The sequence below is a fragment of the Parambassis ranga genome, chromosome 19 (genome assembly GCF_900634625.1).
Source record: "Parambassis ranga chromosome 19, fParRan2.1, whole genome shotgun sequence".
In the NCBI taxonomy this organism is placed as follows: domain Eukaryota; kingdom Metazoa; phylum Chordata; class Actinopteri; family Ambassidae; genus Parambassis; species Parambassis ranga.
Genome location: NC_041039.1, coordinates 24,560,316 through 24,577,251, shown reverse-complemented (window position 1 = coordinate 24,577,251; position 16,936 = coordinate 24,560,316). Strand labels below are relative to the sequence as shown.

The window sequence follows — 16,936 nt, the reverse complement described above, 5'->3', positions numbered from 1 at the left end:
ACACAACAGAGTGACAACACAACAGAGGGGGACAACACACAACACAACAGTCACACACCACAACAAAGATCGACGCTGAAGTCTTGTGGTGCTATCAATATCAGTACTGTTACTCTGATTACTGCCATACTGTGTGTGTGTGCTGCTCAGTGTCTTGATAATAATAATAATAATAATAATAGAGTTTCAGAGGAATCAAATATTTGTACATGTGTTTAATGAGCTGCTCAAACACAGTTACAGACACACTCACTTGTAGTAGCCTTACACAGAACATCACATCTGATTGGTCAGAGCTGATCAATTATATCTGATCTGTCACATCTGATCCGTCAGAGCCGATCAGTCAGAGCTGATCGGAGCTGATCAGTCACAGCTGATTGGTCAGACCTGATCAGTTGGAGCTGATCAGTCGGAGCTGATCGGTCAGAGCTGATCAATTATATCTGATCTGTCACATCTGATCCGTCAGAGCCGATCGGAGCTGATCAGTCAGAGCTGTTCAATCACAGCTGATTGGTCAGAGCTGATCAGTTGGAGCTGATCAGTCGGAGCTGATCGGTCAGAGCTGATCGGAGCTGATTGGTCAGAGCTGATCAATCACAGCTAATCGGTCAGAGCTGAACAGTTCGACCTGATCAATCAGAGGCTGATCGGTCAGAGCTGATCCCAGCTGATCGGTCAGAGCTGATCAATCACAGTTGATCAGTCAGAGCTGATCGGAGCTGATCGATCAGAGCTGACCAATCACAGCTGATCGGTCAGAGCTGATCAGTCGGAGCTGATCAATCACAGCTGATCGGTCAGAGCCAATTAATCACAGCTGATCGGTCAGAGCCAATTAATCACAGCTGATCGGTCAGAGCTGATCAGTCCGACCTGATCAATCAGAGGCTGTCAGTGCGGGTCTTCCTGACTGAGCCGTGCAGTTTGCTGAACACATGATAAATTAAAGGAGCCTTTATATACGTTCACATGCTGGATAAATTATCTGAAAGTTTCTCTGACTCATATTGATACAAAAATAAACGGCTATGTTTCAGCAGTCAGGACAGCCTTTGCCATCTGGATCACAGTATCTCTGTAGGAGAGGATTGATAAGTCTAAGCAACAGGTCTACTGCCAGTTATTGATCAGCTGTGATACCGATAGTTCACTTACCTCTCTGACAGCTGTGTTCACATTCTCAGGACAGGGTGGAGGACATTCTCTTGTTCGCTGCGCAGCTTCCGAGCTCTTAAGACGTCCCGGACACACTGATGCAGGTACAAGTACTGAACCTGATGGAGAGGAAGCAGGGGTTACGGTGGGTTTTAGGCTGGCGAATTTCCTGGCTGACCTGCTCTCACCTCAGTCTGCACCATGTGTGAACGGTGGAGCCGCAGGTCAAAGACAGCGCCGTAGATATCCACGGTGTCCTTGGTGTCCAGTTGCTGCAGCATTCGATCCAGGACAATAAAGGTCCCTGTACGGCCCACACCAGCACTGACACACAAGCGCGTACACACACCACACACATGCTATATGAGAGAGTTTTGCAGACAGAGACAGCAGCTCCTTTTCTGCAAAAGTGTCTTTAGGGTGTAGAAGCTGATTGTAGCTGCAGAGGGTTTATAGCGTGGAGTGGACCCTTTAAACACAGAGTGTGATCTACCTGCAGTGGACTACAGTGGGTCCCGAACCAGGAGATCTGTTGACGTAGTCCCGGACAGTTCGGACAAATTGGATGAGGGACTGAGTGGTCTCTGGGACGCCATGATCAGGCCACACTGTGTAGTGAAACTGACGAATCAGACGTCTGAAGCTGTGCTGCTCCTCCTGAAACACACAGATCTGGTTCATTAAAGCAGTTCAGTAATGAAGGTAACACCTGGTGAGCAGTGGAACATACACTGCAGATGTTGTATTCTCGGATGGTCCACTCAGGTAGAACAGACTCTGACATCATCTGGACGATCAGGTCTCCATAGTACAGAGGATCCTGATCGAACGGCCAGTAGTGATCACACTTCACCTGGACAGAAGAGGACATCATTACTTCAGAACATACACAACATCTCATCCTGAAGGACAAGAGCTTACTGATGAGGTTAAGCTCTTTCAGGCAGAAAGTTGTTGAGTTTTCTGTATTGTACCCACCCGTCCTTTCTCCACACACTGAGTCACCATCACCACGTTGTGGACATTCTGCTCCCAAACCATCTTCCAGAAATCATCTTTTGTTCCTGGCAGAGGACCCTGCGTGGCAATGTATTCCCGTCTGAAGCTATTGCCCTGAAAACACACAGAGAGCAGTAAAGGCATTTGCTACAGAATGCTAAAAAACTGCTGAGCTGCACATCACTCTGATGCTGGTGGTGTAGAAATCATCATTACTGGGATCTTACTGGGATGTAGCTGGCATTGATGTAGTCGGAGCAGGGATCATCATCAACGCAGGACAACTTAACCCTGGTGGAGTCGTCTAACAGAGAAAAGACAGTGAGACACATGTAGATGCACAAAGCCCTTCGTCTGTCTGTGCAAAGATCACCTACAGGGCAGGATGTTGTTGTAACGGTTCTTTCCACGGTTCTCCAGCAGCAGAGCCGAGTCCAGAGGCTGATTACGGCCAACGTCCTTCAGATCCTGAAGGGAAGAAACCAAATCAGACTCTCAAGCAGCCTCATAACATATTGCTAGCTGATTACTGACCTCATATTCCCCTGACAGCAGGTAGTTGGAGTCGGCCTGCAGTTTGCTGTAGTGAAACTCAAAGTTGGTGATCTTGATGGGACTGAAGGAGACAATCAAACATATGAACACAAGGAACACAGAGTGAAACATTAGATACACAGACAGGATTTCTTACCTGGAGATTCGCCGTGTGCTGAGAAACAAAAGGACATATTATAGTTAAAGTTATAAAGCACACAGTGTGTGAACGTAGAATGCGAAGAATAAATGTGTTCTACGTGAGAACACAAACTGATCAGTTACATTATAACTGTTGTAATTAATATGGTTTATTGATTGTTACCCTCTGACACCCTGCTGGACCTCTGCTGCAGCTCTCTCTCTCCTCACAGTCATTCTGACCACTGGCCTCTCCTCCATCCTGAAACAATATCAACAGCTCTAACTCATGCTAAGCTAAGCTAGCAGGTGTAATCTGTCACACAGGTGTGCGTGCAGATTCTCACACTTTTCGAGCCCTGTGCCTGCAGGCAAGCAAAGCGGTGATTCCCACCATCATGGTGATGAGGAAGAGTCCAGCGCTGATGCCTTCAATGACGCCGCTTAGAGGTTCTGCAGGAGGAAACACAAGTACGGGTTTATGTTCTCTCCTAACATGCACATCATTGCTGCGCCTCTCCTCCATGACGTTCTATCTGAGCTCAGGATATCTCATCCTCTGTAACAAAGGTTGTCCTCACCGGCCTCCGTGCTGATGGGTAAGGAGAGGAAGGTGTCAGTGAACAGAGGGGAGGAGTCCATTGTCTCATCGTCAAACAGGTGAGTGAAAGCTCGGATGCTGAGTCTGAAAGGTACAAACATGGAATACAGTGGTTCTCATTTTAGTTCAATAACAATACTCTGGATGTGGATTTAAGCTGTATGAAATCTATGAAATTGTTCTAATCAACATGTTACAGCAGAAATCACATGAACACTGGACAGGACACAAATGTAGAATTCTTCACCTGTAGGTAGTTTTGGGCTTCAGCGGTCCATCACAGAAGTTGTTCAGATCCCTTATGGACTCAGGGTCTGTGCCTCTGTGGTCACAGGAGCCCCCCAGAAATTCCATTCCGGTGCCCAGGCTGATATCAAAGCTGCTACCGCTGCTGTCATGTCCCTCAGTGCAGTGACTCGGGAAGAAGCTGGTCTGGTAAGACCTGATGGAGCTGTTGGTCCTGTAGTCCAGGTATGAGGGCAAAGGGTGGTGCTGCTCCGGATGCATATTATCACCACCTTTAGACACATGAGAATATTTTAGGATGGAAAGTGTAAAACTGACCTCAGTCACGTGGGACTGCACACAGACTAATTAAAGCTTGGTGTCCCCCACCAGACTCCTGTGAACACAAGATGTTTGGCATAGCATGTTAAATCAGAACGACTTTGGACCTGTCCAAGAGAACAGGGTAAATCTGTTAGTTTGTTAATACCATCTCCACGGTGAGCAGCTAAAAACTTGTTGGGTAGTGCGAGGCATCCATGACACAGCATCTGTGTTGTCCACAATGTTAACATGTTATAAGACTGTCAGCCTCCTGCTGATGACCAGAGACGCCCTCTGCTCCATAAAGCACCAACAAATCATTTATCATGTACATCTAAATGTTACAGAGTAAAGGAGGACTCAGGAAGACCGGGCTGTCCAACAGTGCTACTCACCTTCAGACTCTGTCACCACCACAGTAAAGAACCTGATGGCACCGTTAACGTCACTAAACCAGCTGCAGTTAAAGTGGAAGAAGATGGAGGAAGTGGTGACCATGACAGCCTTTTCACTGACACGAGTACTGAGGGGGGGCTGAGGAGGCCCTGCAGGGACCAAAACAACATGAGGTTAACCTCCACCCTAAATGTCACCCACCCTCTCAGTCAGGAACATGTTGCTTCCACTCTCCCTTAGCTGCACCCTCCTTACGGTCAATCATGGTGACAACGCTGTCCTGAGCCTCCTCGCTGGTAGTCCTGTCAGAGATGACCTTCACAGACACGATGTAGCGTTTGTGTGGCTCCAGCTGGGTTATGATGTAGCTGGTGGAGTTTCGGTCTGTGCGTCGAGAGTAGACCAGGATCTGGGAGTCCTGGTGGAGACATTCAATGGTGTAAGAGTCATAGTCGGACACTGGTGGGCCCCAAGAGCAGGAGATGGTGGTGGAAGTCTGGGGGTGACAGTGGAGGCTGTGTACACGCTCTGGTTCTGGAACAGGAGGGAGATCACATTGTCACTATCATCTGAGTTAATTTTCACCATTTTATTTTATTAATGATGTATTAATATTTAAGGAGTATGACTGAACTTGAAGGAACAGGTATTTCCAAGAATTTTATAGTGAGGCGAACTGCTGCCACCTACTGGTTCGGATGCTGTTATGGATGGCTGTGCTGTATGTGGGAGTGGCCCCAGGTTCGGTGGCACCACTGACGGTGCGGAGGCTAAAAGTGTAAAGTCGTCCAGGGAACATCCCTCTCAGAATACGGCTGCCGGATGTTCGACTTTGGTATGGATTGATAACAGACAGCTGGTCGTGAGGAGTCCACTGCAGATCAAAGTCATCATAGTCAGAGTCTACTGGGCTAGTCCAGGTGATCTCCAGGGATGTGTTGGTGACGCCCCCGAACAGGAAAGACATCGGTGGTCTGGGAGCTGAAGAGGGACATTGTGTGATATTGGTTAGCAGCGTCTGAGCATCAGAAAATATCCAATTTAATCTTTGTTGTTGTCTTTGAATAGTTGTAGATGGATTTAATGTGTTTTGCTATTCACTGCATTTAATCCTTTATGAACTGCAGCAGTGATAATATGGTGGTCAGGCTTACCAGTCCGGCCAACAGTGCTGGCTGTGTTGCTGAGCTCTCCACTCAGGCTCAGTACCTCAGCTCGATACAGTCGACCCGGTACAAGGCCTGAGAAGACAAACCCTGTGACCTCTGAACCCAGCCGCTGTTCAGCTCGGTGTGAGCCATCAGGGTTGTAGATAGACAACAGGTATCCACTCAGATCACCACCACCACTGTCCCAGCTCACCCCCAGAGCATCAGACTGGTTTCCACTATGAGCCTTCAGTGATGCCACAGCTGCTGGGACTAAAGAAGAAGACATTTACCTCCATAGCCTACAGTAACACATTTAATACGTCCTTAAAGGACCATGCACAGAACCACCAGGGAACTGGCTTGTCTCACCTGTCCTGGCCCAGATGGCGGTCTGGTTGGTCTGGTCTCCACTGCAGATCAGGACTACCACCCTGTACTGAGCTCCAGGTCTGAGACCCTGGAAGGAGCACTGCTGACCGCTGGACTGGATGTGACGTCTCTCCTGCAGTGAGTCATTACTTTTGTACAGGAAGACCTCATAGTGCTGGAATTCACCCTCTGGGGGAGACCAGTGGAAGGACAGGCTCCTGGTGGTGTTGGCTTTAACGGACAGGTTAGTGACAGCAGCAGGTCCTGAGAGAAACAATGGATAAGGGTCCTGAAGAACATCTTCATTTATTCAGTAAGAATAAACACAAGTCTTACGTGTCCACGCCTCTGTGCTGACTCCCAGGCTGTGGACCCCACCACTGGTAGTCTGGACCTGTATTCTGTACTTCTTCCCAGGGGTGAGGGTATCGAACCTGTACCAGGTATGTCCAATGAGCTGAGAGGAGTTTGCCACCAGGCTGCTTCTGTCGTCCAGCACCTGCAGGACATATCCATCTGCCATGCCCAGGGCCTCTTGCCAGCTCACCTGGAGGCTGCAAGTGGTGATGAGGGGGTCCACCTGGAGTCCCGTCACTGCCGAGGGGACTGAAGAACAGAAGCACGTGTGTGTGATACCACAGTACAGAGCCCCACATCCACTAGCAAATCTAAGTTTAAAATATTGACTCAAGCCACTACATCCTTCATGTCTGAGGTCAAATTCTCCAAAAATTGGCATAACCAGCAGTCACATGACAAAAATTCATTCAACATGGCAGACAGGCAAACAGAGGGTAAGTTTGAACTATAGTATAGTTTATATCCTGACCTGTGCGTCCTGATGCTGTGTTGTTGTTGGTCAGCTCCCCGCTCACAGACTGAACCATCACGCTGTACATCTGCCCAGGCTGCAGTGAACCAAAAGTCACCTCATTCTGGTGTTTGAGGACACGTCGGACATTCAGCTGTCGGCTGGCTCTGTACAGAAACACTGAGTATCCATCCACGTCGCCCTGTCCAGGAGTCCAGTTCACCTTCAGGCTGCTGCTGTCTCCATTGTTGCTGACATGAATGTTCTTCACTTTACTGGGAGCTGTGGACAGCGGCAGCAAGATCATTCAGATTGCTCCTTCTTTCTGCAGGCTCATTAAATCTGAGACAATTCTTTAAAAATATTCACTATTAACAAATGTTTACAGGCAGTCAGCTGTAAAATTCTGACGTGTTTTTCTTTCACAGAGTGTGACAGCAAGAGAACGGGGCAGGATGTGTCTGACCTGTGCTGCCCTCAATGAACTGGGCCCTCTGGTAGGGACCACTGACGGTAGAAACCAGGATCTTGTAGAGGCGTCCGGGTGTGAGTGATGACAGAATACACTCTCCCACGCTGCTGCCCAGAGTAATAGGAGGAAACACCTTCATGTCACTGAAGAGCAGCTGCACCTCGTAGTGATCCAAATCACCCGGAGCAGGTGACCATGTCACCCGCAGGTCCTCAGTTCCCTGCTTAGCCAGAACCAGGGATCGGACAGCTGCCGGTACTGAGGACCACACAGAAAGTGTTTAGTGGTAGTCAGAAATGTGATTGCAAGACAGTGTTGGTATTCTGAGAGGTCAAAGGTCACTCACAGGTTCTGCCATGGGTGGAGGCACTAGTTTCATATTTCCCACTCCAGGTGTTGACCAGCACCGTGTAAAGTCTTCCAGGTACCAGGCTGGTGAACACACACTCATTCTGAATCTTCAACACGGTCTTGTTCTGCACAAATATGTTGTTGTGTTTGATGAACACCTGGTACATGTCCAGGTCTCCAGCGGCATGGCGCCAGTACACCTTCAGGTAGTCATCACGGGCAGCGTGGGTTGCTGTGGGGCTCTGGACCTTTGATGGCTCTGATAGAGGAAGATTAGACATTTTCACGTCATATTCCAGGCCGACATGAAAACCTCGACATGTTCAGTCAGTGAACACAGATGAAATGTATCTTTGAGCGGACCATTACTGTATTTATGGGTTTATCCTCCCGTGTACGCAGACAGGGAGTGATGTACTCACGCGTCCTCTCCTGGATGAAGGTGTGATTTTGGAAATTCCCACTGCAGGATGTGATGGAGATGTTGTAGAGCCGTCCAGACACCAAAGAGTCAAACACACACCCAGGGCTGGACTTGGAGACAACCAGCATGTGCAGCGTCCTCTCCTGGTCCCTCAGGGTCACCAGGTAATTGTCTACCTCACCTGTAGCCTGACGCCACGACACGGTAAGGAAGTCTGTGCGCCCATTATTGCTGACTCTCACATCACCCACAGCAGCCGGCACTAAGGGAGGAGGGATGGGGTCAGAAAAAGATTGCAACAAGGCCTTCACTGAAACGTTCCATAATTCAGCTGGTGGTCACCTCTGCTGATGGTGTTTAGAACCCAGCAGGCTGTCAGCTTCATGCTTATCTTGGCCATTCCGTATCTGCTCTACTTTGTTTCTTTCAGGACAAGCTAGGCTGGCTCTCATTTCATATGATAACACATGCAAATTTTATCGCCCTCTCAACTAATGTATTTGCCTGACAATGACTCTAATAATCGGCCATCATAATGTGATAACATCACTGCACAAATATTTTACAGCTTCAGCAGAGAGCTCTGATTCTCCTCTTTCTCATGAGTGTTGAAACTCTGTGCAGTACATTTCCTGTTTGATGTGTGCTTAATTTTTTTCTCACCAACATTTCTCATCAAAAAGTTGAGGTTATGCAGTTTTTGTAGGTTTGAACCACCTTGCTGTGCTTAAAGACTTCTATTGATCTTGTACAATGCGTGTGACAGGTTCTCGGGGTCAGAGTATTTTTAACCATCAGGCTTCTCGTCTGTGGAGCCAATTTCGGTTCAGGAGGTGGGCACATTATCATTTTTATTGAATGTTTTACAGTGCGCCGTCTATTTTTGAACATTTAAAGGTTTGTTCTAGAACAGGGCAGTCAAGTCAGATCTGATGTCTTCTTACAGAAACAAGTCTGAAGGACGGTATTTGTTCAGATTGTTCTGTGTTTTCTTCTCTGATCTTTGAGAGGACCGCAGTGAGTTGCTGAATGTTTCTCAGAAACAATGAAGGTCGGTCTGACAGGAAGTCTCTGACTGACAAGTTCCTCTAGGTTGACAACACTTCCTGAAAATTCCTCACAGATTCCTGCTTTTCAATAATATCCTTCTTTTTCACACACACAGCCACACACAGATACAGACACAACTAGACAAACACAAATACACACAGACACACACACACACATTGTGTAAAGAGATTGTGGTCTTACTGGTGCGTCCCTCTGCCACTGTCTGTCTGGAGGTGTGTCCAGCTCTCACTGTGGTTACCACCACCCGGTAAAGTGCTCCAGGTCTCAGAGCCTGGAAACAGATGCTGTTGGTGTCAGCCATCACACTTTCGTTCTTGATGACACTGCTGTCATGGACCAGAAGGACCTGGTAAGAGTTCAGATCTCCAGAGGCTGGTTCCCACTGTGCCTGCAGGCTGTCAGTGCTGCCCAGATTAGAGATGTGCAGCCCATGAACCTGAGCCGGACCTGAGAAGATAGATGTGAAGGATAACAGCTGATTGAATCATCGATCAAATAAAACATTGTTGTCAGTCACACGTACTAGTCCATGCTGACACCGAGGCAGAGCTGGTCATGGTGCCGCTGTTAGTTGTCACAATAACAGTGTACCGGTGCCCTGAGATGAGGTTGTTGAAGGTGCAGTCTCTGGCCTCCCAGCCAAGGGTTCTCTGAGCCACGGCAGTGCCAGTGTCAGTGTGTCTGAGAATCACTGTGAAGGTGTCCCACTGCCCAAGCGGCCAACTCCAAAGGACACTCAGAAATGTCTCATCGACCTGACGGATGAGTAGCTGCTGTGCAGGACGTGGTGCTGCAGGAAGAAGAATAAAAAGCCTGAATGTTTATTAAGGAGGCATCAGTGTGTTGTAGTGAAAGAATAAATGTATAGCTGCTGACTGACCTAGCCGCCCACTGCAGTAAGCTGTGTTACCCAGAGTGCTGCTGTGAACTGTGAGCTCAGCACTGTATAGCCGTCCCGGCACCAGGCCCAGGTTGGCTATGGAGAAGGCGTGCTGTGTGCTCAGCTTACTGATGGTCTCATTCACCAAGACCACAGACCCATTCCACAGCTGTACACTGTAGTTCTCCCAGTCGCCTCTCGGGGGTGACCAGCTGAGCCGCATCATCCTGTCATCACTGGACATAGAAAGATCTGACACCCGGTCCGGTACTGAAACACAGTGAGACAGGGAGTGGCCATTAATTCAATTTCATTGGTACAGCATCTTTAAGAATAAAAATTGTCCTGAGCCTTACCCTAACCCTACATGCTCAGTGGATCCTGTTAGTGGTCCCCCAGCAGCCTATAACAGCATAGCTAAGACAATGGCTAAGGGTTAGTAGAGCCTGAAAGGTAAAGCTCTACTTTTATAAATTCTGGGAACTACAAGCAGACCTGCACTCTGAGATCTGAGTGTTCTATCAGGACATTATGGGACTATTAGGTCCCGGGTTATAGTGAAGCTGGGACATTCAAGAGAAGCTAAAACAGAAGAGGTATGATCCATCTTTCTGGGTCCTGTCAGAACTCTAGCTGCTGTGTTCTGGATCAGCTGCAGGCTGTTTAGAGAGCAATGTGGACATCCTGACCAGAGTGAGTTATGGTAGTCCAGTGATGAATACAGTAATATGTAGTGATGAATACATGGACTAGCTTTAGAGACTGGTTTAATGTGCTGAGTAAAGGACACATCCTGCTCAGAAACTTCTCTAATCTCTCCTAGTAAAAGGACTCAAACAGCTGCCATGTCGTTCAACAACATAAATGTCATTCTACAGCATGTAGCTTGTACCTGTCCGTCCTCTGGTGCAGCTCTCAGAGTTCTGTCCTCCAGCTGTGGAGATGACTGAGAGCTTGTAGCTGCGTCCTGGGGTCAAACCCTTGAACACCACCTGGGTGACATTAGGGGGTAGATGGTGTTGCTGAAGGGATGACCCAGGAGCCTCCAGGGTGACCAGGTAGACATCCACCCCTCCTTCCGGTGAGACCCAGGAGGCCCACAGACTATCTGAACTGCCATTGTTGTTGAGGGTCAGATGGCGCACTGCTGCTGGGACTGAGGATAACACAAGAGATGTCTGAAGTTACTGTTCAGGGGTTAGAATGATTCCATTGCAGCAGACTGATATTCTGAGGTGTGGGTGAGGAGGTTTTGGGTGCGTCAACCTCAGTGGGCAGAGGAAGGTGTGGCTACAGGAGAGCCTGCATCGTGACATGCGCAACTGGAGACAAAAACAAAGCTGAAATGTGGGTCCATGTTTCTTTGTTGATTCGCATTGGCGTGATTTATTGTCACTTTGTGTCAATCCAGGTCATTTTTCATTCAAGAGCTTGAAGCAGGTAACTGGACTTGTTGGAGCTCCTCAGGCACATATAAGCCTGTATTCCTCACCCTTACTGTTAGAACTGAAGAAGCTGCTTGGAGGAGCAGTGAAACTTCTGCAACGAGTCCCATGACTGATGCTGCTCTGATCTCTTGAATGATAATGTCACAGTGGACACAGGGAGCTATCTGAGATTATTACTGAGAGCTGCAGGCTGTGCTGTAGATCTTTGTTAGCCTACCTGTGATGGCCTGCATAGAGACGGAGCTCTTCAGGTGGACAGCCTCTGTCACCACAGTCACTGTGTACAGGGTCCCAGACTGCAGACCGGCCAACTCAGTGTAGGTGGTAGTGTTCTTCAGTGTGATGTTCCTCACTAGAATCCCATACTGATCTGTTAGTAGAACTCTGATGTTCTCCATCCGTCCCGGACCAACCTGCCAAAGCACCCTGAGGCGGTTGGAGGATAAGGACACCACCAGTAGGCCATCCACTGGGGAAGGAGCTGCAGAAGGGGCACACGGTGGTGTTAAAAGAGATCCAGTCTAATAGAATAGCTTCAGGAGCAACAGAACTACAACAAAGGCCACATCATGATTGCTTGATGTCTGCAAACATTAAACCATATGTGAAACTTTGCCCGTTTTTGGTTGTTTCCTGTTTTATGTTTAAAATTCTGTTTGTTTCCTTGTGTGTCTTGTTATATTTGGGGCCTGTGCTCCTCTGTCAGTTCGCTACCTGTGTTTGTTCCTGTATTCCTTGCTGGCTTTATTTCCATGTGTGGCCTTCTTGGGATCTCTATGTGCCTTCCTGTGGTTTCCAGGTAAGTTTTAATCATCTTAGTTTGTTTTTTTTCTTTGTTCATCCACCTTTGTTTCATTAGCATTTGGGTTTTCATCAGTCTTGCCTTTTGAGAACATGTTTGTCTTTATTTAAATAAAGCTCACCATTGTTGAATATATCTCCGTTTTGGTGAGTCTGCATTTGGGTCCTCCTGCCTGAACTCAAAAACCTCCCACTGCAGGAGTCTGATTAGTCAAACTCTTATAAGTACCTGGGTGTTCATCTGAACAAGAAACTGGACTGGTCTGAGAACACAGCTGCACTCTACAAAAAGGGCCAGAGCAGACTCCACCTCCTGAGGAGACTCAGGTCCTTTGGAGTACAGGGACCACTCCTGAGGACGTTTTATGACTCTGTGGTGGCATCTGCCATCTTCCATGGAGTGGTCTGCTGGAGCAGCAGCACCTCAGCAGCAGACAGGAAGAGACTGAACAGACGGATAAAAAAAAGCCAGCTCTGTGCTGGGGAGCCCACTTGATCCTGTGGAGGAGGTGGGAGATCGGAGGATGCTGGCAAAGCTATCCTCCCTGATGGAGAACACCACCCACCCCATGCACAGCACTGTCACAGCACTGAGGAGCTCCTTCAGTGACAGGCTGCTCCATCCACACTGTGTAAAGGAGCACTACTGCAGGTCCTTCCTACCTGCTGCCGTCAGACTGTACAATCAGGCTTCTTCTTACATGTGCTGCTGTAACAGTGTGAATTTCCCCTGCGGGGGACTAATAAAGGATTATCTTATCTTAAACCTCACCTGTCGCTATGCAGGTATGCACAGGGGCGGCGCTCTTGTTCCCAGATGAAGCCACCACACTAATGTTGTACAGAGTCCCAGGGACCAGGGAGCTGAACCTTGACTGGGGGGGCGCTGAACCCATGACTCTGTTGCTGCGGGAGGATCTAGAACTGGTGTCCTCCAGAGTCACATCATACCAATCCACATGACCAGCAGAGTGGGACCAGAACACCCGGAGCCCTGAAGACCCTCTCTGAACTGCAGACAGACTCTTATACTGAACTGGACCAGGGTCCAGCTGGACATCCAGGGAATCTGGACCAACTGGGTCTGAGACAGGATGGGATGGGACAGAGAGACCTCATTATGTAGTTATCATGTATTCAGGTGGACGACAGAATAGGGGGCAGACTGGTGAATAAGTTAGGGGACAGATTGTTTCGTGTGGAGCTGTGTGAGTGGCACAGAAAACAGAAAAAATAAAGTAGGTGGGGCCAGATGAGGAGGATGACCTCTGAAACAGATGGGCAAAGAGACAGAGATCTACAGATACTAAGACAGACAGAGAAGTTGGTGTGGACATGTAGAGAATGTAAAACAGACACGTTTCAAACAGGAAGGCATCATTCACAACAGGAGACAAACTGTCTCCTTGGTATAGCTGGAACTCCTCACAGTTGTCAGAGAGAACCTCACAGGTGGGTTCCTACCTGTGCGCACCGACCCACTGCTCCTCTCGCCATCTTTCCTGGAAAACACAGTGAATTGGTACAATGTTCCGGGTTCCAGACCCGTCATGTGGCAGATGAGGGCTCCACTCTCTCCAGGTGGTGCGCAGTGGGATGCCACAGTGGTCACCAGGGTGAAATGACAGGACAGGCCAGCAGAGAACAAGGTCACCACTGCTGAGTCAGAGCTGGAGATGACTTCTGTCACATCCGCGGAGCAGCGGGCACCGGCAGAGGTGGGAACCTAAAGTTACAACAGAGAACAAAGCTAACCAATTCTAATCAATCAAAAGCTCAGTGGATTTCTTGTGATCAGTGCAGCTGACTTGGACCTAACTTAACTTGAGAAAGAGCAGCTTGACTGAAACACTTAACTAACCAGCTACAGGGATGTCTTCAGACGGGCAATCATCTTCATGCTCCAACACAAACCAAACATCAGATGACCTGTGTTGCAGTGCAGCATTGTGTCAGTTCATTCAGCACAACGTGAACACTATGCTTCCATGCTGGCTGGTACCTTTTTCTGGATCTGCAGCTTCTTCTTACACCTGTGGCTAAACCATCATGCTTGTCTTACATACTTGGTCTCCAAACTCTCACTGCAAGCGGCTCTGCACAGAGCCACACCACGCCCTGCCTTCCTTCCTGTCCACCCTGCAGCCATAAGCTGAACTTCCTCACTGCAAACAGAATCAACTATTGTCATGGCTGAGCAAGAGTTATCCAATAAGCTTGAACATAAGAAGTTATTTTGCTTTAAAAGCAGTTGCGGTTTTCTGTATTTCATTTCCACTTCTTCATTTACCTGACGCCTCCATGAAAATCAACATTAAAGCTACAGCTAAAGAAGACCTTGGATACAATAAATGTCCCTGCACTGCACTTTGCTGCAGGGAATCAGCTGACCGTTCAGAGACAAACTGATCATCAGCAGGTTATTCATGAACGAATCCGAGAGCCTGGACAGTTTAAACAGACAGCTCTGCAGTAGCTGCTGTGTTACTTATTATCATTTCAGCCTCTTTTTGCTTCATTGTTTGTCTCCTGCAGGAAGCATCTGTACCTGCTAAATTAAATATTTAGCTCTGATTGTGAACATCTTAAAGAACACACTGATGATGTCCAATCAGATTTACTCACGGTGGTGGTTGTAGCGGTGGTGGTTGTAGCGGTGGTGGAAGTGGTTCTGATGGTAGTCACCATGGTGGACGTTGTTGAAGGGATTGTTGTGAAGGTCACTGTGGTTGTAGGAGATGTGGTTTCTAAGGATGAGGTTGTTATGATATCTGAGGTTATCATGCTTGTAGTCTCTGCGGTTGTAGCAATGTTGCTGGTGGTAGATGTGGTAGTTGGGGTCACAGCAGTGAGGGGTTTTGGAGTTGAGGTGGTTCCTGCAGGTGTCACCACAGCTGGAGAAGTCTCCGGGGTTTGTGGTTTGGTTTGAAGTGTGGAGCCTGGTGCTGTCGGTTGAGTTTGGATGTGCAGGGTGGAGTCTTCATTTGTAGGTGGAGTTTGGGTATGTAAGGTGGAGCCTTTACCTGTTGCTGGAGTTTGGTTGAGGGGGGTAGGGCCTTTGGCTGTTGGTGGAGTTTGGGTGGATGGAAGATTTGCGAGGTCTGTTGCCAAAAGATGAGGGGTGGATGCAGGTTGGGTGGTGCTCTGTGAGGAGCTGTCAGTAGCTAAATGTGACTCAGATGTGACAGTAACCTCTGAGACAAGGGTGAACATCATCATGGCCTCAGTTCCAGTCGTCTGGTTTGTCTGATTCTGGTTCCAGTTGCTGAGGGTGGTGTCTGGGTGTGATGAAGGCATGGAAAGTTCTGGGAGCACTGAGGTTGTCTCTGCGTCTGTTCTGAGCTGCATGTCACGTCTTGCTGGTGTGCTCTCATCTGATTCGGCAAGGCTGGACGAGACAACATGGCTGACAGCCAATACATCTGTGCCTGAATCTGTGGTTGGAGGTGTGCTGACTGAAGCTCTGTCATTGGAGGCAGTATTGGGGGTTTTTTCTGTGTCCGGCTGGTGTCTGATGGTTGTAGCAGAGCTGCTAATGGTGTCAGCGCTGACGGAGAGGCCTGGGGTTTCATGTGTAGAGGAGTTAAAGATGGAGGAGGGAGATGTGTCTAAAACTAAACAGAAGAAGAAGAACTGTGTTTAAAGGGACAGTTCACTCCAAAATCAAATTAAAAAATCATTTCAGCCGCCTAGTGTGGTTTTGTGGTTTGGTGTAAAATGGTTACCGATGTGTGGAGTCACAGGGTCAGTATTCCTACAGAGATATTCAGCTCACAGACAGCGTGTGTGTGTGTTTTAACAATCCCAGACAGGTAACAGACACACCAGCAGGTCAGTCAGCAGGATGATGAAGGGTAAAATCCACAGAACATCAAACCAGAACACAACCACACACAAGCTCTGAGTCTAACAAGTCTCTCAGACAGAAGTCCTATGTCTCGGCTCATCACTGCAGCTAATACAGAGTTTAACCTCATCCTGATCTCTCTCTCTCACACACACACACAGAAGCTTGCACTACTTACACACAGAGCTGGGCCCGAGGAGCAGAAACAGAACCAGGATCAGGGCATCCATGTCCGTCTCCAGGCGTCCTCCAGCTTCAGGGGAGCAGCACTGAAGTGTGGAATGGAAGTGTGTGTTTGTGGGAGGAAAAAGTCAGCGAGCAGCACTTCCTGCTATTCAATTGTTGTGGAGTGTTCACGGTGAAGGAATCCTGGTGGTTGGTGTGGAAACGCTCGTCTGTCGGAAATACCAGAGGACATCACAGAAGTAACAAACAGAAAATAATCAAAGACACATGATGTTTACACACATGTTGATCTCTCTCACACACCTGATGATCCATCCTGAATCTGGGGACTCTTCTTTGATCAGACTCTGGTCTGAGGACTTTCGGTGGTACCTCCTCCTCTGTTGTCTCTATGAAGTGAAGCTGCTGTGTATAGTGTGACTGCAGCGTTCCTTTAGTCAGACAGGTCAGTGAATCACCCCTCCCCCGTGACATCCTGAGGAAGAGGAGGATGATGCCGTCCTCCACCCTGCACATCCTGCCTACAGCCGTCACCACTGGCCACCATGTTTTTTCTTCTTTTGTGACTCTAAATAGCTGATGATGATCCATCTTTAACAAACTCACAAACAGTCTCACAAACAGCAGGTCACTTTAACTTTCCGAACCCTGATCGGTGTTTCACAGCTTTGGTGTTCGTGCTGAGGGTCTGGACAGAGGTCACCTGACCTGGAAATGTTTGAGAAGGTGTTTTGTAGAAGCAGC

The 16,936-nt window shown here is 48.3% G+C and overlaps 1 protein-coding gene across 2 annotated transcripts; it reads right to left on the bottom strand.

Annotated features, from left to right (window-relative positions):
• Positions 1-200: 200 nt before the first annotated feature.
• ptprbl (protein tyrosine phosphatase receptor type B, like) lies at positions 201-16,635 on the bottom strand. 2 transcript variants are annotated; one of them, XM_028430708.1, is made up of 34 exons: positions 16,496-16,635; positions 16,185-16,401; positions 14,785-15,773; positions 13,624-13,885; positions 12,932-13,243; positions 11,576-11,839; positions 10,803-11,066; positions 9,911-10,180; positions 9,554-9,820; positions 9,211-9,477; positions 7,958-8,221; positions 7,531-7,794; positions 7,179-7,442; positions 6,731-6,994; positions 6,238-6,507; positions 5,902-6,165; positions 5,536-5,802; positions 5,072-5,362; positions 4,637-4,915; positions 4,381-4,530; positions 3,684-3,954; positions 3,417-3,520; positions 3,183-3,288; positions 3,020-3,097; positions 2,852-2,869; positions 2,695-2,776; positions 2,538-2,628; positions 2,388-2,464; positions 2,140-2,274; positions 1,892-2,014; positions 1,655-1,818; positions 1,350-1,485; positions 1,162-1,280; positions 201-1,081 (listed from the first exon to the last, which is right to left on the bottom strand). In XM_028430708.1, exons 2-33 carry the CDS (start codon positions 16,234-16,236, stop codon positions 1,179-1,181), a joined length of 7,011 nt encoding a protein of 2,336 aa, XP_028286509.1. In that variant the 5' UTR covers positions 16,237-16,401; positions 16,496-16,635; the 3' UTR covers positions 201-1,081; positions 1,162-1,178. The 2 variants fall into 2 exon arrangements, 1 of the variants encoding a protein (XP_028286509.1); XR_003672216.1 differs by lacking the exons at positions 201-1,081; positions 1,162-1,280; positions 1,350-1,485; ... (2 more) ...; positions 2,140-2,274; positions 2,388-2,464 and having other exon boundaries at positions 3,185-3,288.
• Positions 16,636-16,936: the final 301 nt, after the last annotated feature.